Consider the following 23,563-nt stretch of genomic DNA (forward strand, 5'->3'; position numbering starts at 1 on the left):
TCTCAAACCAGTAACGATTAGGGAGCTCAAGGAAGGCACGCCAGGAATTTACAAGGGAAAACCCCTCCAATTATTATCTCTTCTCTTTCAAGACAGGCTGATTCATTCTGTAACTAAGATGTATCATTTGATATTTGTCAAGGACCTACTATTGCCCGACACTCTGAGGTATGTAAAGACAAACCATAGATGGGTTCTTCCTCTCAACTACTGTCTACAACATATCATCATTTACAATTAAAACACTTCATCCACCATTTTGGTTTTTTTTTTTAAACATATATACAAAGATGAAGTACATAACTGAGAACATAAAACAATTTTTATATTTTAAAATGACATAACTTAGGTTATACAAAAGAAAAATGCCCATCTCCAGTGAGAAAAATGTTCAAATAAGATTGCCAAAGGGAAAAAAGTTACTTGGGGGAAAATTTTTTTAAAAACCCACAAATGACTTATTCTCCAACAAATTAAATGTAAATAAAACAAATCAATTTTAAAACATGATTACTCAATGGAAACTGACAAGGACAAAAAACTTAAGATGAATGCACAGATGATAGTGAAAATGTACTCATCCTTCACCTGAGGCCCCATACACATCGGGGGCGTAGAGGGCACCAGTAGATCTGGAATGGTGTCTGGAGGCTGGAATAACAGGACCATACAAACCTCATCTATTACTACAGAAACAAGGAATAGTGGCAGCACTACAGTCAGGCAAGGAGAGTTAGTTCACAATGGTATTACTATTAATAGTTAAGGATCAGAATATTGCCTTAGACTAGGGCAACTGAACACTTGCACTGCAATATCTTCCTTGACACACAACAGATCTTACACCTAAGGGGACAGACATAAGCTCACAGGAGACAAAAAAGTAAGTATTCAAATGGAAGGAAATGTCAAAAGTACAAGCATGAGACAAAAAAATGAACACTGTAGTTTCAAAAAAAAAACCACTATGGTAAATAGTAACCAATAATAATCCCATCTCCTCTAATCCTGAACCCAGTGAGGCAGTTGTTACTATTCAACTTTACAAATAGCTAAACTAAAGCACAGAGAAAAGTTAATTAATTTGATCAAGGCCACACCTCAGTATTTGTAGTCTTTCAAGGCCTTTGCTCTTAAATAGTACACATACCATCTTTACATTGTTTAAAAGATAACATACCTCATTTATGTTAACATAAATGTTTTCTATAATGGTTCACAGTATATAAGTTCTGCATTCAGTAGATTATTTAAATATCAAAGCATATTTTGAGCACCAAAAAAGGGGAGTATTAACAATTTAATCAAAAAACCTAGAAACTTGTGACTTCTTATATTTATGACATCTCTCTAAATCTAAATTTCGGATATTTAAAATTTTAGATCTTAAAATCTTGATTTTCATAACATCATAAAGTCAGTCTTTTTCTTACACACACAAACAAATAAGTCAGGAAAAAATCATTTTATTATTTAATGAAACATATTACTCATTTTAAAAGTTACTCTGCTTCAGATATATTAATGAGAACAGTTAAAATACTTTTATTACATGAATTACTCTTTCCTTTGCCACAGGACCTTAATGAGTAAGAAAATGATCAAAAAGATTGAGGGATAGGATTAAAGAGAGAATGTTGCATAAAATGTTTAACAGACCCTGAAAGGTGATTGGTATCATTAGTAAAACATACTAATATATAGTTTTAATTTTACCCAACAGAATAATTTCTAAAATGATAAGGAAGAGTTGAAGCAATATGGAAATGCTTTAATAGATGAAAAAATTTTGAAAACCTTTTGAAATCAATAGCTATCTGTGGCTGAAGATAACACCCATGTGCTTGTAATAATGTAAGCCTTTTTTTGAATCTGGGTTCCAGAAACAGATGGAAACTAAGAGTGTGAGTTCCAGAGTTCATCTTTGTTTAGCCCTGATTTATTTCTGGTGTTTTAGGACCCTGATGCTGGCCTTGTGTTACAACTGAATAAATGGCAAGCTATGGGATTCATCTGCTGAATGGCCATATTCAAGTCAGAGGTGACAAAAGGATTCACCAAATAAAGAAAGAGAAAAATGTAGGCAAATATGGCAGAAAATGGGAATGAAAAGAACAATCTGATTTCTGGGAATGCTATCTTCATCTCTGTGTAATAAACAGGACTAATCTGCTACCTTTACTATGCAACATCCATATGTAAATAAAGGGCTACAAAATTCAATTCTTCTAAAACTATATGATTAAAAGGTTTAACCACCTTTAAACCAAATAGGATGTTTCATCACAATTGGGAAAACTGCCTCCTTTAATAATAAAATTTAAATGATTTAAATTGCCGAATGGCAGCTTTGAGATAAATCTAGATCAATGACTAAACAACGTATCTCTTTAAAAATTAGGCATGACCACCTAGAGGAGTGGGATAGGGAGGGTGGGAGGGAGCAAAAGGGAGGGGATGGGGGATATATGTATAAGTTCTTACTTTGTTATAAAGCAGAAACTAACACAACATTGTAAAGCAATTATACTCCAGTAAAGATGTTTTAAAAAAAAGGCACATTAACATGTTTATTTTTTAAGTAATTAGAAGTTGGTTATAAATTTCCTCTAATCTCTGACTATTGTACACTTTTAAATGGTACAGAAACCTATTTTTGTTTCTTCCCGATATCTCACATTTTCTACTAATTGTACATTATATAAATATAAGTATTATACTGTTAAAAAAACCTAAGATCCTTGCCACTGATGTGTCACACAACTAACTGTAGGTAAGCAAGCACTGTTCCAGGGCGAAGACTGGGAAGAGCAGTTGCAGCAGTGACGATGACCGTGATAACCACGTGCTCACCGTGTGTAAACACTGCTCTGAGGGACAGTTTTCATGTATTCTCTCCTTTACAGTGTCTTCAAAGCAATGCTAAGAACTACATGCTATTATTATTCTAGCTTTACAGATAAGGAAAAACCCAGGTATAAAACAGCTACAGAGCTGGGGTATCAACCAGGCCATCTGACCCTAGAACATATGCTCTTAAACTATCACACACCCACTCTATTTCCTTTGACTCTTCAAGGTGGCATGCTTACTTTATACAAATGTAAGATTTATTTCATTTTTAAACACATATGCATGAGGATGTACCATATATATATGTATATGTATGTGTGTGTGCATGTATACACACACATACACGGATACTCTACAGACTAAGCCTACTGTATATTGTACATGAACTAAATCTACCTCTGGCAGAGTATAGAAGGAAACTCTTTGGCACCTGGGACTGGAACACAAACAAGGGTTGAGGATACCCCTGCCTGAGTTCCTAGCTCAAAGGGTCAGTACAGGATAGTCTAGTAGTGATATGGTTGAGCCAAATGGCCCAAAGAACTAGAAATTAATCTCTAGAAATTCTATACTAACATGTCTATTGAAGGAAATAATAATTCCAATAAATAATGAGTGGAACTATGTTCTACATAAGTATCACAAAGTCTGAAGTGCAACTCTCTTAAGTATTACAGTAACCTACATTTTATGGAATTAAAAGAAAAAACCTGAAATGGCTATAAGTAAGTGCATATAAACAAAGTATTAGTTAAAATGCTGAGGACCACACAGAAATTCTAAAGATTTTCAACGTAAAAAATTCTGCCTCTCCAATTACTCTAAAATATTTAGTTTTTTAAAAATCATTTAATATTTTTATAATTGAGGTAAATATAGTATTATAATCAAGGGTATAATAAAATCTCTATAATCAGGGACAGACAGGTTTCACAGCAATGACATGATAGAAGCTAATGCATGGGAAATGTTGTTAAATTGTAAAATACTGTAAAAATATTAATCCCTCCTATTTTAATAAGTTCATTCTTTCTAGTATCTGAAATATCTAAGGTGAAATGTTAATATTTCTGCTAAAAAGGACAAAAGTCTTTATTTTTATCAAACTAAATAGTCCATATTTCACTTAAGAGTAAATATTTAAATATTGTCTTTAAATTTTATAGGGAGATTTGTTAAGAAAAATCTTGAATTCAATATTCTGTAGTTTAAATCTGTATGATATTTACTTGATTATGAAGGCAATTTGTTTATCCAATGTCTAACTTGCTCATTTAAGACAGATAAATGTCAAAGGAATTGCCCAAACATATGATTTCCTTCTGACTGTCCTTAAAAAGAAAAGAGATAGAGGAAAAGATACAGTTGAAGAAATCATCAACTAAATCCAGGGTGTGTTGAGGTTATCAGATGGTAGGAACACAACAGTGAAGCAATATGCCTCACACCTGCCCAAACACTTACCAAGGGGCTGAAAAGAGCGAACAGGACTCGTATCCCTGCTGCTCTCCCGACTGGCTTCCCGGCTGCACCCTTGGCTCACACTTGGTCGAGGAATACGACTGCTTCGGGCTGGTATGAAGCAACAGCAGCACAGAAGGGGAGTAAACAGGAGATAGAGTTTGTATTTTTGATATTTTGGTTTTATTCTTTTCTTTCTTTGTTTCTTTTTTTTTTTTTGGGCCACTCCATGCAGCATGCGGGATCTTAGTTCCCCGACCAGGGATCGAAACCATGCCCCCTGCAGTGGAAGTGCAGAGTCTCAACCATTGGATCAGCAGATAAGTCCCTATTCTTTTCTTTCTTAAAAACTAATAAGTTTTTTCTAAGGTTGAGAAGAAACTTTTCTTGATGAAGCATTACCAGGAATACAATTAAAATTCTTGAATACAGTCTTCTAGTTTGTATGTGATTAGAAGAGTAAAATGATATTTTTCTAAAATAAAAAGATTTAAAATATAAATGAATTATACTTTCAAGATAAGATATCTAATTCCATTTTTAACCTATATTTCAGTTGTCCTTGAATTTTAAGTTGTTTTTCTCTAACTTAAAGTGCCTAAATTGAAGTCTTCAATGCCTGAAATACTAAAGAAATACAAGGTCCCAAGTTCTGCACAAAAATCTTACCCACTGAGAGCCTAGATGGACTAGCCTCTCTGCTACAGCCCTGGCTTCGTGGTATCTTGCTTCTCTTCTGTGCTGAGGCTGAATTGACCAGGACTCTTTGAACACCAGAGCTCACAGTGGAGAGGGCTGTTGTGGTCAGAACTCTTCCCGGAGACCCAGACCGGCTGCCAGCTAAACACCAAACACACATACAAATGTTAAGATATGAACTCCAAGAGAACTTGTTGAAAGGATAAAAATTCAAGAAGTACACCTGAGAAAACTGTGATGGAATGGCAGTTCTAAGTTCAAAGGAGTTAGACTGAGGAAGGTTTATATATACTCAAAACCTGGAATAAAAAGGTATACTATATATACTAGGATTGAATGGTAAATCATGTAAATATATTTTCAGTTTGGGGAGTATAAGATGCTATGTTTAATAAGGACAACACTATTATGATTTTCAGAACATAAATAGTAGAAAAGATTTCCAAAGAAATAAACTTATCTAACAATACATTTCATGCAGCTAAAGCTATATGTTAAAATGCTATATATTAAAGCTATATATTTAAAAGGAAAAAATTAATAATTCTATTATTGCTATCATTTTTGTTAAGAATATGGTAATGAAAATGTGCTTCCTGCTGAGATGCCTCTAAATGGGCATAACAAGGTTATCTTGCAACTATGTATATTTTAAAATTTTTACAAGATTTAATTTTAAATGTTTACAAAGTTAGGCCAGCTGAAAAAGAAACTTGCATTTTGCTATTTGCCTTCAAATAGCAAAGGGGTCTTGGGTGGCCAGTCTGCCAAGTTGATGTATACTGAGGGTAAAACACAACTAAAGGGCAAATAAATGTCAAAGAAGGCAGACCCTTTCTAAACTAGTGATTTTCAGTCTTGGAAGACAAAGGATACGTGGTCAGGGACAGAGAAAGGGAGCTGGACAAAATCTCAGAGATTGGGGTAAGAGTTAAAAAAAAAGTTAAGAAACATGCTTTTAAACTAGAATTGCACGCGTTAGTGTTTAAGGGGATAAGCTCCTTGTCAATCAAAATATTTTTTGTCTGCATTGAAAAGGAAAATGAACTAGATAACTCCAAAGTATAATTTAACTCTAGATTCTGGATGGTAGCATTATAAAAGTTAAACTTGCACTTAAATAAAACGTCATGAAAGCAACGTTTCCTCTTTGCTGGGAACTTCTCCACAGTCACTGCTCACCCGGTATAATCTTACCCAATGACACTTCACTTGCACAGAGCAAAGATTAAAGAGTCAAAGCCAATGGGGACAAGCAGGGAACATCAACCAGGGAGCAGTGCTGAATGTAAGGCAGGGAGTGGTGACATTTTAGTTCAAGCCAGCTCTGTCTTGAGGTAATACTGGCTACATTTTGGGACTTTTTTGTTTTTTAAATGAAAGCTTTGACATGTCCTGATTTTTATTATGTTGTGTAGACCAAATAATACACGAATAGAGGCAGGCTGAATGTGGTTCATGGGCTGCTGATCTGTGACCCTGGCTACCGTTTTCTTGGCATGGTCTTCCTGAATACAATTTAAACTCATGCTTAATTCCTAAACTTTATTAGCACACAAAATGAAACTCATCTTCCGCTGGTTATAGCAATACTGTAAAACAAATCAATGTTTACGATGACGTTAGCAATTTACTATCTGTGTAGAAGGAATTCTAAATTGTTGCAGGGAAATTATACAAGTGTACTTTAAAATGATGAGTCATTTGAATTGTTTCATGATATTTCAGATGAAGAATCTTTAAATCAAGTTTCTTTCAGTTATAACCTTAGAGATACTCACAAGGCACCTATTTTCTCCATGCAGCATCTAAACTAAACATACACACCAAAACACCCAAACACCCAACATGCTACAAACTCACAATGCAAGATAAGCTGATGGAATATTTTATGGGAACACTTGCAACAATATAAAAAGTATAAATTATGAACTGAACACATACAACACGTTATTCTGTTAAAACTAATGTAAGTTTAGGGGGTGACAGTGTTGGTAGGAGTCTGGAGAATTCCTTGAAATGTGGATCTATTCAGCAGAGAGGAAACATATAGTATAGAAGCAGAGTAATCACGCTACCTATTCTAGATTTATTGACTTTATCAAAACTATGCAAGCTCACTCTCTATATATTTAAATTCATTCATGCCCTCTCCTGGGAAATAAAATTGGCAGCGTTAATCATTACCCGCTCTTCTCCAATGGTCGCCCCGGCCCCAACCAACAGCGTGTTAATTACAGTGCCTACAACCCATTTTGGAATTATTTATACTTAGAAGAAAGTATCAAGGCTCTTTCCCCAGCAAAAGAACTACCAAGGCTAATTATTTCTTCTAGAAAAACCACACAGTTGATGAAAAAGAGTATGATGTACCTAGGGAATAGCATGCTACTAGAAAATACTCTAATTTATGAAGTTTGGAATTAGATATCTAATTTCTCTTGTGCTGCCTAAAGTTTTCAAATTACCATTTTATACTTTTTATGAGATGTTTTCAAGGCATTACTAAAGTTCCTTCGTTTTTGAATGTTTACATCTGTGGCATCAACATGGATAATTTTAAAAACCCAGGGTTTTGGTAATAAATAAGGACAGGTCAAAGAAAAATCATAATTGGTGATTTTTACCCCAATAATGGCTACAGAATGATATAATATTAAATGTTAAGAATTTCTGCTGAATAGAACCCATTCTTGATAATGAAAATAGGTGATCAAACAATAGATGCACACATAAAGTCTATATATTCTTACCACCAATGGTATTAGCAGATTGTGATCCTGAACAAGTGTAAAGGCAGAATTAGGGTAAGGGTTATAATCCATGAAGAGGGAAGAAGCAGATTTAAAATGAATGGCAGATGGAAATAAGAAGGCTTTAATCAGTTCTTAGAAAATAAAAAATTCTAAAGGAAAAAAAGCAAACTTTAAAAAAAAATCCCAAAACCATTGATGTCTGTAACAAAAGCAGAACATTTAGTAGTTTTTAGCTGATAAACTGAAATCAGACACTCATGTACAAAGCAGATGAAATGAAGGTGCAAAAGTAAATGTAAATTCTTCAGCTTTTCTTCTACTGATAGTCTAAAATCTAAATAATTAAATGTTTAAATTTTTATAATTTAAACATTTAATTTAAAACTACAGGTAAGGAAGAACAACATCTTCTAGCTGAAGAAAAATTAAATGAAAAAGCTACAGGTTTTATCTTTCTTAAGACACACAGGGGAAAAAAACCAAACAGTAGAGGGGTGGGGTGGAGAGACAAAATTTCTGACAGGCTGTACAATCATTTGTACGTAATCAGTCACTACCAACAACAAAAGACACAATCTTTACGTAAACATTTAAGTCTGGAAGTCTCTCCACTGGGTCTGTTTTTATTTATTTTTGGTTAGCCATCAGAACATACCTGCTTTGACCCAAGAGATTTTTTTTTTCCTAAATGGTGATATAAAAATATGGAAAAGACCATGCAAACCCTAATGAATTACTTAAAAGCAAAGTGAAGATGGAGAGCACAGCAATATTTCTGTGCAAATATGTGTAAAGAAACTTGCATCAAATTATACAAGGCCACAATATCTTTTTTCAAAAGAATTTGAAATGAAAAAAACAGTCATTCAAATAAATAAGCAGGCAGATAAACAAAAACCTCACCAATATGATTTAAAATCTAAGTGATTTTATGGTGGGAACGTCTTCTGATCTTAAAATCCTACTAGGTCTAAAAATCTATCATTATGTTCTCACACTCTAGGAGAGGATTTCAAGTATTGTGGATTGGGTTTCAAAGTGAAAAACCAAATGTAAAAAAATTATTCTATATTCTCTTGAAGTGATCAGTAGTTATAATACACTTAAAAGGGAGTTCCTTAAGTAATATATTAAAAAAACATACACAAAGCACTTTGAATCTCTGCCATGAGTTCAGTCTTAGTATTACTTTAGAACTCAGTAAAATATCTCATATAAAATTGTTTTATCATTAAGATGCTGTATACAGACAGTTTCTGGTTGCTACCTTTATTTTTCTTTCTGCTTTAAATTTCCTAACTTCACCGTTACTTTTGCTTCCTGAAGTCCATAAGAAATAACAACAAAGAAGTGCACAATAGGAGTATAAAATTCAGTTGACATTAGGTTAAGAAAAACAAGGACATCAATTTCACCAGCTAAAATATATAGCACATACTTTGTGCTCAGGCAAAATACTAATTTAATTCTCACAACAATCCTGTGAGATTATCCTCTTCATTTTACTGGTTACAGTAGAAGTATATAGAAATACAGCAACTTTAAATAACCTGGAAAAGCCATGGATCAAATCCATGATCTAAATCAATACTTCTCAGACTTGATTGTAACACAAATCACTTGATGATCTTGTTAAAGACTGAATTCAGTAGATCTGTGGTGGCATGAGATTGTACATTTCCCAGGTGATGCTGATGCTGGTCTGGGCACCCCATTTGGAATAGCAAGGCTCTAAACTACTATGCTATACTGCTAAAGATTAAGTTACTTTAACAGTTACCCTAAAAATACACAAGATCTGGGAAGAATGTGGTATGATCTATTCCTAATTTGGTTGGGAGAAGAGCTCTCACCCAGAGGGCATTTGCCATGTCTTCCTATTTGTAAATAACCCTCAATTTGCAAACCAATTTTACTAAGGATTTCTGCTTATTTTTAGGACTCCTGTTGAGTGCTCCCATCATTACTCTGTCTAGATTTTTTGACTTTGGAAAGAGGAGAATCTGCTAGGCCGGACTCGTCTAATCACTGCCCTGACCCCCTCTAAGCCCAGCTCCTTTCCCTGATTCGACGATTCAAGAATCAAGTTAAAAAAATAGACAAATTGGGCATCTATATCCTGGAAGAGTCACCTAAACAACAGTGGAAGATAGCTATATCTATTTCTTTCCAAAGTGGCCAAGTATATAGAAGAACCCCAGAATTACCTCCCTAGAAAAAATTCCTGTTCTAAGAGGTATGTGCTAAGGAAAATCTCTTGATAAAGAAGGAATGTGAACTCTTTGAAATTAATTATGCCTTAAGTGTATATATTACTATTCTGGAATATATAGGAATGGATCATTCATTTTACCTAGAATTCAAAATTGTGCTTTTTAATAATTGTGCTTATGAGAAACTCAGCTTCCAATGAAATAGCAAAAACATAAATCTTAAATTTAAAAAGGAATATAACAAAACTGGTCATTTCAATTTGTTTCCTCTTTATGAATCAGTATATAGCTGCCAAAAATGCTAACTTCATTCTAACAGATTTTAGGGAGAGTACAAAGATACCACATATCTGCCCTTGAACAACATTAGCTAGATGCAACCAGATCTGATGCTAACGTATGGCAATTATTTTGCCTCTAAAAAGCACAATTTTCCACATTTACAAGTTTCTGAGTAGACTGTGAAAACCTTAATGTTAAAAGATTTGTGCTATTTAAAATATCTCCATGCAAAAGTCTGTATAGCAGATGAAGTTTTTCTTACTAAGTGCAGATATCAATGATGCAGCCCTAATAACACACCAAAGACAAGACAACACCCACTCCAAAAATTCCAAAACATGCACAACAACTGACCCAAAACATTGAAAAAAAAAAATACCTTCATTTTTGTCAGGTGATGATGAACCTAAAGTACAGAACAAGAACTCAGTATGTGGCTTGTCTTTTTTGAAATTAGTTTTGTCTTTTTCCACTGGTCAATCTCTTCACACAGTAACATACAAGGAATACGCTTATCCTAACATATTAGAAATATGGGAGAACTAATAGGCAATACGTACGCTGTGACTGAGACACCATTTTTGTTCGACTTCTTCCTCTGGAATCTGTCTTGGCATTTCCCATACCAGCAAGTGGTGCTGAAAGCTTTGCTCTCACCCGGCCTAAGGAATAAAATTATTTACATAATTAAAGACTTTTTTCTATAATATTTAGTAATTAGGAAAAAAATCTCACTATAATTTTCTAATTGGGTGTGCTTTTCAAGTATTGTTAAATTCTGTAATAATGTAACCTTCACTTACAGATTATAAGATTATAGTTCTCTTAAAATTTTAAAAATACATACTGCTTTTTACGTGTTGCACCATAAGCTAACTTTCCTTTACGTGTAAGAATAAAATCAAACTAAAGATCTCCATTCTCAGTTTGATATTATTGGTCCAGTAAAGTAGAGTTATAATAAAGATAATTACTACAGGCATGCACTTATTCTTAATTGGTAGTTCCAATTTTAAAATTTCCGTTTCCATGAAATTTAATTTATTCTCAAATCCACCCTGTAGTTTAATATACAAGCTAATCGTGGAAACAACAACCCAAACAATCTTTCGGACTGAAAATGTACTTCTAAAGAGATCTGCAAGAAGATATAATACTAGGTAAAATATCTCATCTTTTTATATCCTGTGCTAAACATGAGATTACTACAGGTGTACATGGACACGTTTACTCCTCTCTTCCTCCAACTAACCAATTTCATTTATAAAATTATTTGAGGAAATACCAATCCTCAAAGAGATGGCACTTTTCTACACACATTTCCTTCTCTACCTCCAAGTTGCGTTCCTTTCTTCTCTTACTACTGCCTCATTCCCCTCCACAAAACCAAGACGCAAGATGTTTCTAGAGCTCTTGAACCAAAGGAGATAATGCTTACCAAAGTGCTTAAGTAAACTGTCATTAGAAAAAACAAAAATATATTACTAGCAGGTACTTTGGTATTCTCAAGCAACAGTCTCAATCACTACCAAATCAGAACCAATACCAAACATGATCATAAAGAAGGACTCAAAATACTTTTTAGTTAAAAGTCACAACTTTTAGGGCAATCACAATATAGAGGCTGGGGACTTCCCTGGTGGTGCAGTGGTTAAGAATCTTACTGCCAATGCAGGGGACACGGATTCAAGCCCTGGTCCGGGAAGATCCCACATGCTGCAGAGAAACTAAGCCTGTGTGCCACAACTACTGAGCCCACGTGCCACAACTACTGAAGCCTGCGTGTCTAGAGCCCGTGATCCACAACAAGAGAAGCCACCTCAATGAGAAGCCTGCACACCGCAACGAAGAGGAGCCCCCGCTCGCCACAACTAGTTCTGCCCACACGCAGCAACAAAGACCCAAGCAGCCAAAAATAAATAAACAAAATAAATTTTAAAAAACCCCAACAATATAGGGGCTAGCCTGATATGGCAATATTAATTAGGAAAACATACAGTAAAGAGTAAGGAAAAATTAAGAAATGAGTGAGGGAAGATAAGAGAATAATTAGGAACTAGGAATAAAATGAAGCAAAAGGAGAAGTACAGTTGGTAGATCCTAGCATTCTATCAACTTCTTTGAGGCCCCTAAAAAGCCCATAATTCAGGACTTTCACCCTTTTACAGAGTCTGTTTAGAATAGGACACAATGTTCTCCTGACTAAGAAGTAAAATAGAAAAAAATTATTATTTTTGAAATGCAGAATGTATCCAGTACAACAAAGAAATTAGGATAAATTAAGTATTTTGATACTACCATTCTAAATTACAATGCCACAGTGCCAGAAACTAGTACTCTAATTTAAAACTGAAAATATGAAAATATTTCAAATATATCAGAGTAAGTATGAGGCCTCCAAAATGTTAAATCTACTTAACTGTGTATCACAAGAAAATGTCATCCATGTAAAATTTAGAAAAAAAAAATGTGTTTCATATCAGAGGCTTAATAAGACAGCCTTCAGGCAGGATAAATATAAAAACTGAATTTTTTCCTTTCTACAAATTCAAAAGCAATAAATAATTTTTTAAAAGGTAAACTGGCTCAGTAAAATAAAGTATTATACCTAGCAAGGTTTTTGTAATCCCAAATTCAACTCATATGCAATTCTCCAGTCACTGATTCAAAATCAAAGATACATTTAAAAGCTGACAAAATAAATGCATTTAAATGCTGAGGATATTTAAAGACGATAAAGCAATGGCACGAGCACTCTCAAAGTATAAATGAATTGGCATAAATTAAAAACCAAAAACACAAAATAAAAGCATCAATGTCACTACAAGAAAAAAATGAAACTATGTAACTTTATATTAGGTATTATTAAACATGTTAAGCATTTATGTTTTTCTAGCATGAGGTGATGCAAGATACAAAGCAAAACTCCAAGATGAAGGATTAAAAAAAAATCCACATGTATAACTAACACAACCAAACATGAAATGTAAAAGCTACCACAGCTCGCAAATTATATAGATTTGCAAAGAAATTAGCCTATTTTAGTTTTTAATATTTAATTCCTACCAATGAAAATATTAATGTAGAGGTATTTGTGTTACTAACAAAATGTATAATTCTTACCATCTTCAGATGCTGTTCCTAAATAAGAGAAATAAAACAATAACATTTCAACAAAGTCTGCCAATGCTGATGTTAAAACCTTCCTCGTGCCTCCCACCCAACGAAAACAAAAGGGCAAAAGAAAAAATTTCTAGTTTGATAGCCTTAAATTAGCTTTTAAAAGATTCATTTTGAGATAAAAGAAAATTTGAGGTAACCTAATGACTCATAGCACAAAAAAGGTTAAAACTAGACAATTAAAAATAGCAAAATTCTGTAAAAAACACGCTTATCTGCTATACTTCATACTTAAAATTTTAAATGGTGAAGAAAATTAGAGAAATTAATTACTCAAGAAAGATGCAACTTTCATTGCTCTCTCCAAAATGAAGATTTTTATAGATCTTTCCAATGTAAGAATTCTTTCTGTGCATTTTCAAAAGGTAGTCCATAAAAGAACTAGAAAACTAATTGACAAACATGGGAATCAAATCCATGACCTAGGTCTCATTAACCCAGTATTTTCACCAAAGCATTACAAAGACCTATCAATCCATTAGCTATTTATTCAAAAATTCTTGTACTCCCTAAGATGTCAATGAAAACTAGCAAAAATGATCAAGTAAATGGAATTCCCTGGCACTCCAGTGGTTAGGACTCCACGCTTTCACTGCTGAGGGCCCGGGTTCAATCCCTGGTCAGGGAACTAAGATCCCACAAGCTGCACGGCATGGCCAAAAAAAAAAAAACTCACTACTACTATAGGGCAATAACAGATGTTTCTCCGTGTGTGTGTATATAGATTTTTTTTTAAAAAAACAGGATTAAACATCAGTGAGAGTAACACATCACATAACATAGGTGATTCCTCAAATAGGCTGATGTTTCTGACCCAAAAAAGAAAACATTTTGATCTGGAATGTGAGAATAATTTGTTTTTAAAGGATCTAGAATCTCAGTGTTAGAAGTGATATTGAATGGTTTGAAATATAGAAACTATCTCTTGGTTAGGTTTTCTTTCATTTAATAATTTTTTAAATTTATGAAATACATTAAACACACACAGAAGCACAGAGACTAATTATAAGTAACACTCATGTACCCAACCCAAGATTAAATAAATCTTCCATTTCATCAGAATGGAAGACATACCAATTTCAGAGTTTATGTAATAATTGACAGAAAAACATAGTTTTCCATTTTCCCTAGATCTCATACTGTGACTTACAGATTCAGGATCTTCTTACAAGTTCTTATAAAAAAGCTCAAGTTCTTAGATAACATTATGGTATCTGATGAAGTGAAGGGCAAGTGTGGATAATACACAGTCTAGTGTTAGACAAGAATACCATACAGATAAAAATTACCACACTGGATCAAGCAACTAAAGATAAACTAAATACTGAAATTAAAAAGGCATAGCTCAGGGCTTCCCTGGTGGTGCGGTGGTTGAGAGTCCGCCTGCCGATGCAGGGTACACGGGTTCGTGCCCCGGTCCGGGAAGATCCCACATGCCACGGAGCGGCCGGGCCCGTGAGCCATGGCCGCTGAGCCCGCGCGTCCGGAGCCTGTGCTCCGCAACGGGAGAGGCCACAACAGTGAGAGGCCCGCGTACCACAAAAAAAAAAAAAAAAAAGGCATAGCTCAAAGTAAGTTCAATTTTGATTAAATGTTAATTTAAAACTCACTCTCTGAAAGACAGCATCTGTGACTTGCATTTCATTTTCATAAATAACCATATGAATCTGTAAAATATGTCATCATTTGTCTCTCTCTGTATCAGAGTTATTAAACTACAGAACTGAATCAAGTGACTTATGAGATTCCTTTCCCTTCTTCTGAATCTAATATTTCAGAGAAAGACTTAAGAAATCAAGAATATTCTAAGAGCTCAGGTATAAAAAATCAAGAAAATTGATTTAACTTATAACAAACAGTAACCTAGTACTTGAGTAAACTGAGAAACCCAAAATGGATATGTCTAACCCAAAATTCAATCAGAGAATTACGTAGCCATTTTCACATTAAGAGTGCTGCCAAATAAGCAGCCTATTTTCAGAACTTAAGAGAATGAACAAAGGTATCATGTAGAATCCAAGAGCCATAAAATTTTTTAGGTGTATTAGAAAAGGAAGTTCTTACCATCCATCTTGTCAGAAGTATCCTCTGATGAAAGAGCAAGCAAAGAACAGAACAAAACTTAGTATATTAGAAAAGGATTTTATAACCCCTGGAAAACATTATTTTTAAGAACACAGAATTCATAGCACACACGTATATATGAAGCTTGTTTTCAACTAAAACATACTAGGAGATTAAACAAGACGAGGTTTCTTTGTGAGATAAAAATACCCCCCCCCAAAAAAAATATATATATAGAATTGAATGGACAATAAGTCTGATTTTCACTAGCTAAATAAGTTAGAGAAGCCCATGTCCCAACCTTGGACCCCTGCACCATCAGACAAACCATTTGCTTGGGTCTGTTGAGTTTCTCGTAATCTAAGAGTCACCTTGCCCTGCTTTCTCTTTTCCTCTATAGGCTAGAGCACACCCCCAAATTCTGCTCTAAATTTAGCTGTCTCATCATTATCCTCTGTCTACTGCGTTGCTGCTTCCTCACCCCATCCTTTCTTAGTACTTTCAGTCCCTTTAAGACCTGAAATATGGATAAATCTAACAACTAAATTTCTCTACCCCGCTACTTTGAGGTCCCCAATAGAGAAAATTACAAAACCAAGAAGTCATGCATACTGGCACTACTAGAAACTGGGGTAATTATCAGGCTTGGCCTTTAGTGACTGTGCAGAAAAGTGTTAATAAACCAGGTCTGATACTCTTAAGAAGAGCCTAGTTACAGGGCTAGCCCTTAGCTGGCCTTTGGGAATTTAGTTTTGGATCCTAATTTTATCAATGATGAGGTTGTTTTGTGTGTTTGAGTGTTGGGAACGGGGTATTGAACTCCTGCTATACCAACTTGCCTGAATTGTTTTTGCAGACAATGTGATTTATGGGGAATACCTGTTATCTTTTTCGGAGTACGGAATTCTGGTAATTGTGGCTGGTTGTGCAGCAGAGTGCTTGCATAATGACCGCCCTTTTACCCTCACCCTGGACTCTGAGTCTTAAGGAAGCTTCTCTGGACAGAAACACTATGCACATGTTCTACACTCATTGCTGGAGGAAGGAGCATGTTCTGTGCAGCCTGTCATTTTCGCCTCTGGGAAGGATAACTCTGAAAGCCTGTGCCTGGACTCCAGACTACCGGATGAGTCTTTTTCCCTTGCTGATCCTGCTGTGTGTCCTTTTGCTATAATAAACCTCAGCCATGAGTACAGCTAACAGTCCAGTGAGTTCTCTGGTGAGTTTCTCAATGTGTGGGTGGTTGCAGGAAGCCCGGAAGAGAGCCCCTCCTCTTGTGCCTCCTGAACTGCTATTCCAAACCTCAAGCCACCTCTCAGACACCCTGCTTTCTATTAGCTCAGTGTCCTGACTCTGATTCCTCAAACATGAAGACATAGCTACCTCCCCATTACATGGCTCTTAATGCACACCCGCCCAAAATATATCTGAATCTACCTCCTTCATTTCCTTCCCTTCTACCTCAGTGAAACTGATGACCCTTCCACATCCAAGGCTAACTCCCCAGCTCTTCTCTATACATCCTATTCCTCATGTCTCTCATAAGAACTTTGACCGTAAACAATTTCCTTTTATTCTTCCATTTTTTACTTTTCCTTCTCTACTGACTCTACCATCTTAGTATGCAAACATATTCAACTCCCTCAATTTTAAAAAACAAGAAGTTCATTAACCTTTAACAACAGATAATTCCTACAATCTTCTTTCATCTCCTCTCAACCACTAAGCCTAGGAATAATTTATACAGATTCTCCTTCCAACTTCTTCCTCAATCAACTGAAATCTGACTTCTGTCCACATGACTCCAACTGAAAACATTTATTTTCTTTTTCATTTAAGCAATCCCACAGACCTAGTTGCTGAGAACAAATATTCATAAATATGCATAGATATATCAAGGTTTCCTTAACAGAAATTCCTGTCTCCCATCATACCAAGCTTACTCTTCAGGATAAAGTTTTCAAGGGTAAACCTCAAAACACTCATCATATCCCCGTTGCCAAAGGATTCAGCACTTCAGTGGACGAAAAATCCTGTGGCAACTGCTTTAAGTAATGTATTGAGTTTAATATTGAAAGATTAGAGTACCTTAATTACAGAAGATTACAGTAAGAACAATCCTCTAATGACTTCCAAATCTAATCTCAAGCACAGATCTCTCTCCTGAGTTCTCTACCACTGTATGTAATTCTTTCATATACTACTATGCCTCCGAACACTTCCAGTTTGATGTCTCAGGGATTTCAAACTCAAAATGCATAAAACTCAACGAGCTTTTAGCTGCTCATCCTTTAGCAACCTACCAATACACTGAGAGACTCTTTCAATATAGAGGCATATATCTCCGGATCCATAAATGTTCAGCCATGATAAACAAGGCTCAAAGAGAAGAAAACAAAGAATACACAAGTCACATCTGTATAAGAAAGTTGAGGAAGGGGGGGAAGGGGGTTTAGAAAGAAAAAGGGAGGAAGGAAGGAAGGGGGGAGGGGCGGATGGAGGGAGGGAGGGAGGGAAGAAAAAGAAAAAAAGACAGAAATAGAAAGAATGAGAAAATCTATTCTCTAAGCCCTGGAGAGAGGCACAGACAAGTATCTCATTGTGCCTGAGTGTGAACCTGGGCCAGATGAAGAAAAGAGGATAGAGGGACACCTTTCCCTTCTGTAAAGAAGCAAACATGCCATTCAAACCTTAAAGAACCAAAAGAAACAAATTAAGCAATCTCATGGCACTATTATGACTTTCTTATGAAAAAAAAAAATTGCTGCTGGGAGTTTCCTGGCAGTCCAGTGGTTAGGACTCTGCGCTTTCAGCCGAGGGCTTGGGTTCAATCTTTGGTTGGGGAACTAAGATCCCACAAGCTGCGTGGCGCGTTCAAAAATTAAAAAAAAAGAATTGCTGCAAATGGCTTTCGAGTTCATATTAAAACATTTCAAATTCAGTATTTTCTTCTGGTACTAAAAAATAATGGATACTAAATATAATGTTTTATTTTTAAGACTCAGGATGAATGTTGTATTTCTGTTTTCCATTTTCCCCACTTAAAAAAATTAATGTGTAAGTCATGTACCATAAAATTTACTCTTTCATAGTATACAATTCAGTGTTTTTAATATATCCACAAGACTTAACAACCCTCATAAATATCTAATTCCAGAACATTTTCATCACCCCAAAAAGAAATCTTATACCCATTGATGTCATTCCCTATTTTCCCAACTCCCAACCCCTGGCAACAACTAATTTACTTTCTGTTTCTGTGGGTTCACGTATTCTAGGCATTTCATGTAAATGGAATCATACAGTATGTGGCTGTTTGTGTCCAACTTTATAATGCTTTCGAGTTCCACCCCTCTTAGAGCATGGGTTAGTATTTCACTTTTATGTAATGTGCTCCTTTTTATGGCTGAGTAATATTCTGCTTCATTGTATGCACATACCTCCCTAACCATTCACCAGCTGATGGACATCTGGGTTGTTTTCACTTTTGGGCTGTTATGAATAATGCTGCTATGAACATTCATTTGTGTACATGTTTTAATGAGAACATATGTTTCACATATCTTGGGTATACAGCTAGGAGTGGAACCACTGGGTCACATGCTAACTCTATGTTTCACTTTTTGAGAAACTGCCAAACTGTTCACATAGTGGCTCCACTTACATTCCAGGAGCAGTGTATGAGGGTTTCAATTTCTCCATATCCTCACCAGCATTTGTTATTGTCCATTCTTTGGATAACAGCCTAGCAGGTGTGAAGAGGTATCTCATTGTGCTTTTGATTTGCACTTCCCTAATATCTAAGGACGTTGAGCATCTTTTCATGTGCTTTTATTGGCAATTTGTATATTATCTTTAAAGAAATATGTATTCAAATCCTTTGCTTATTTATAAATAGAATTGCCTTTTTGTTACTGAGTTATGAGTTCTTTATATACTTGAGATGTTAAGTCCCTAATCAGATATGTGATTTGCAAATGTTTTCTCTCATTTTGTGTGTTGTCTTTTCATTTTCTTGACGGTGCCCTCTGAAGCACAATGTTTTTAATTTTGATGAAGTCCAATTTATCTAGCTTTTCTTTGGTTGCTTGTGTTTGGTGTAGTATCTAAGAAAACATTGCATCGTTCAAGGTTATGAAGATTTACACCTGTGTTTTCTTCTAAGCATTTTATAGTTTTAGCTCTTACATTTGGGTTTTTTTTTTTTTTTTTTGCATTACGCAGGCCTCTCACTGCTGTGGCCTCTCCCATTGTGGAGCACAGGCTCCAGACGCACAGGCTCAGCAGCCATGGCTCACGGGCCCAGCCGCTCCATGGCATGTGGGATCTTCCCGGACCGGGGCACGAACCCATGTCCCCTGCATCGGCAGGCGGACTCTCAACCAATGTGCCACCAGGAAAGCCCTACATTTGGGTTTTTAATCCATTTTGAGTTAATTTTTTGGATATGATATGAGGTAGGGGTCCAAATTCATTCCTTGGCCCCTGGCTATTGAGTTGTTCCAGCAACATTTGCTGAAAAGAATTCTTGCCTACTGCATGGTCTTGGCACCCTTGTTGGAAATCAACTGACCACAGATATACGGGATTATTTCTGGACTCTCAATTCTATTACATTGGTGTGTATGTCTATCTTTATGCCAGTACCACACAGACTTGATTACTGTAGCTTTGAAGTAAATTTTGAAATTGGGAAGTGTGAGTACCCCAAGTTCGGTCTTCTTTTTCAAGATCGTTTCATCTATTCTGGAAACTTTGCTTTGTCATTTGGATTTTAGGAACAGTTTGTCAATTTCTATAAAAAGGCAGCTGGACTTTTGATAGGGATTGCATTGAATCTGTATGTCAATTTCCCATCTTAATATTAAGTCTTTAAATAACCTGTGTGTCTTTCCAGTTATTTAGAGCTTTAAATTCTTCTAACAATGTGTTGTAGTTTTTAGTGCATAAGTGTGAAATAAAACATACATATGAGCCCAATTCCTGGCACAGAGCTCCTAAAACCCTTGTAATTTCTCAAGTGGTAAGAGCACTTGGTGTACCTTTTTCTCTAATATTTGCTCCTTGACCCTGGTACCTGACAGAGCTCCTAAATCCCTTGGAATTTCCTGGGTGATAGGAGTGTCTTTTGTTCTAATAAGGCATTTCCTGGTGGTCTCCTCGACAGCCTCAGGATGGGGGATGGTCACCAGAAAGATGAAACCATGATTAAAAGCTTGGAATTTTCAGCCCCATCCTCCATCCTCTTGGGAAGAGTTGTGAGGTTGGAGACTAAGTTAATGATCAATTATGACTATGTGATGAAGCCTCCATAAAAATGGCAAAAGCACAAGACTCAGAGAGTTTCTGGGTTGGTGAACACACCCATATGCTGGGAGGGTGGCACACTGCAACTCCACAGGGAAAGAAGCTCTTGGGCTTGAGACCTTTCCAGACCTCACCCCCTGTATCTCTTCATCTGGCTTCTCATTCATACCCTTTAATATCCTTTGTAATAAACCAGTAATCTAGTAAGCAGACTGTTTTCGCAAGATCTGTGAGCCACTCTAGCAAATTAATTTAACTCAAGGAGGGGGCAAGGGAACCTGTGACTTAGAGCCAGTTGGTCAGAAGCACCGGTAACAACATGGACTTGCAATTGATGTCTGAGGTGGGGGTGAGTGGGCGGGGGTCGTGACAGGCTAAGCCCTTAACCTGTAAGGTCTGTGTTAACTATAGTTAGGGCCACAACTGAATTGAATTTTAGGACATCTAGGTGTTGTCTAAGAATTGCTGGATGTGAAAATCCCACACATCTGGTGTCAGCAATATTATGAGTGTAAGAGTAAAGGAGAAACGTAAGAGTAAAGGAGAAACATAAGAGTGGTTCATCCTAGAGAAGTCTTACACTTCTTTTGTTCTATCGATTCCTATGTACAATGTATTATTCTTTTTGAGGCTATTGTAATTGGAATTGCTTTTTAACTTTATTTTCAGATTGTTCATTGCTAGCATTTTTTGTAAAGGTTTATTATTTTTTTTCTGACTCCATCAACTATCTTTATTTTATTTTTTTTATACAGTCAGTTCTTATTAGTTATCCTATACATATTGGTGTATATATGTCAATCCCAATCTCCCAACTCATCCCATCACCACCACGACCACCGTCCCCTGCTTTCCCCCTTGGTGTCCATATGTTTGTTCTCTACATCTGTGTCTCTATTTCTACCTTGCAAACCAGTTCATTTGTACCATTTTTCTAGATTCCACATATATGAGTTTGTATACGATATTTGTTTTTCTCTTTCTGACTTACTTCACTCTGTATGAAAGTCTCTAGGTCCAACCACGTCTCTACAAATGACCCAATTTCGTTCCTTTTTATGGCCGAGTAATATTCCATCGTATATATGGACCACATCTTTTTTATCCATTTGTCTGTCGATGGGCATTTAGGTTGCTTCCATGATCTGGCTATTGTAAACAGTGCTGCAGCGAACACTGGGGCGCATGTGTCTTTTTGAATTATGGTTTTCTCAGGGTATATGCCCAGTAGTGGGATTGCTGGGTCATATGGTAATTCTATTTTTAGTTTTTTAAGGAACCTCCATACTGTTCTCCATAGTGGCTGTATCAATTTACATTCCCACCAACAGTGCAACAGGGTTCCCTTTTCTCCACACCCTCTCCAGCATTTGCTGTTTGTAGATTTTCTGATGATGCCCATTCTAACCACTGTGAGGTGATACCTCATTGTAGTTTTGATTTGCATTTTATCTAATGATTAGTGATGTTGAGCAGCTTTTCATGTGCCTCTTGGCCATTTGCATGTCTTGTATGGAGAAATGTCTATTTAGGTCTTCTACCCATTTTCTGATTGGGATGTTTGTTTTTGTAATATTGAGCTGCATGAGCTGTTTATATATTTTGGAGATTAATTCTTTGTCCATTGATTTATTTGCAAATATTTTCTCCCATTTTGAGGGTTGTCTTTTCGTCTTATTTATACTTTCCTTTGCTGTGCAAAAGCTTTTAAATTTCATTAGGTCCCATTTGTCTTGTTTTTTTTGTTTGTTTTTTTTTTTTTTGCAGTACGTGGGCCTCTCACTGTTGTGGCCTCTCCCATTGCAGAGCACAGGCTCCGGACGTGCAGGCTCAGCAGCCATGGCTCAAAGACCCAGCCGCTCCGCGGCATGTGGGATCTTCCCGGACCGGGGCACGAACCCGTGTCCCCTGCATCGGCAGGCGGACTCTCAACCACTGTGCCATCAGGGAAGCCCTATTTTTGTTTTTTATTTCCATTTCTCTAGGAGGTGGGTCAAAAAGGACCCTGCTGTGATTTATGTCATAGAGTGTTCTGCGTATGTTTTCCTCTAAGAGTTTTATACTTCTGGTATTACATTTAGGTCTTTAATCCATTTTGAGTTTATTTTTGTGTATGGTGTTAGGGAGTGTTCTAATTTCATTCTTTTATATGCAGCTATCCAGTTTTCCCAGCACCACTTACTGAAAAGACTGTCTTTTCTCCACTGTATATCCTTGCCTCCTTTGTCATAGATTAGTTGACCATAGGTGCATGGGTTTATCTCTGGGCTTTCTATCCTGCTCCATTGATCTATATTTGTTTTTGTGCCAGTACCATATTGTCTTGACAACTGTAGCTTTGTAGTATAGTCTGAAGTCAGGGAGTCTGATACCTCTAGCTCCATTTTTTTCCCTTAAGATTGTTTTGCCTATTTGGGGCCTTTTGTGTCTCCATACAAATTTTAAGATTTTTTGTTCTAGTTCTGTAAAATATGCCATTGGTAATTTGATAGGGATTGCACTGAATCTACACACTGCTTTGGGTAGTACAGTCATTTTCACAATATTGATTCTTCCAACCCAAGAACATGGTATATCTCTCCATGTGTTTGCGTCATTTTTGATATCTTTCATCAGTGTCTTATAGTTTTCTAGGTACAGGTCTTTTACCTCCTTAGGTAAGTTTATTCCTAGGTATTTTATTCTTTTTGTTGCAGTGGTGAATGTGATTGTTTCCTTAATTTCTCTTTTGATTTTCGTTGTTAGAGT

General features: G+C 36.0%; 1 protein-coding gene across 12 annotated transcripts in view; it reads right to left on the reverse strand.

The window, feature by feature from the left end:
* The window catches only part of CLASP2 (cytoplasmic linker associated protein 2), a 178,333-nt gene that overhangs the window by 51,349 nt on the left and 103,421 nt on the right, over positions 1-23,563 (reverse strand). For 5 of the 12 annotated variants that reach the window (XM_079934503.1, XM_079934498.1, XM_079934509.1 and 2 more), the window contains 6 exons: positions 15,509-15,532; positions 13,388-13,405; positions 10,825-10,926; positions 4,984-5,154; positions 4,318-4,425; positions 589-651 (listed from right to left, as the gene is read on the reverse strand). In XM_079934503.1, the coding sequence (XP_079790629.1) occupies positions 589-651; positions 4,318-4,425; positions 4,984-5,154; positions 10,825-10,926; positions 13,388-13,405; positions 15,509-15,532 (486 nt within the window). The remainder of the gene's footprint in view (positions 1-588; positions 652-4,317; positions 4,426-4,983; positions 5,155-10,824; positions 10,927-13,387; positions 13,406-15,508; positions 15,533-23,563) is intronic. The other 7 variants (XM_079934506.1, XM_079934504.1, XM_079934500.1 and 4 more) reach the window with 3 other exon arrangements.

Source organism: Stenella coeruleoalba (assembly GCF_951394435.1).
Source record: "Stenella coeruleoalba genome assembly, chromosome: 10".
NCBI lineage: Eukaryota > Metazoa > Chordata > Mammalia > Artiodactyla > Delphinidae > Stenella > Stenella coeruleoalba.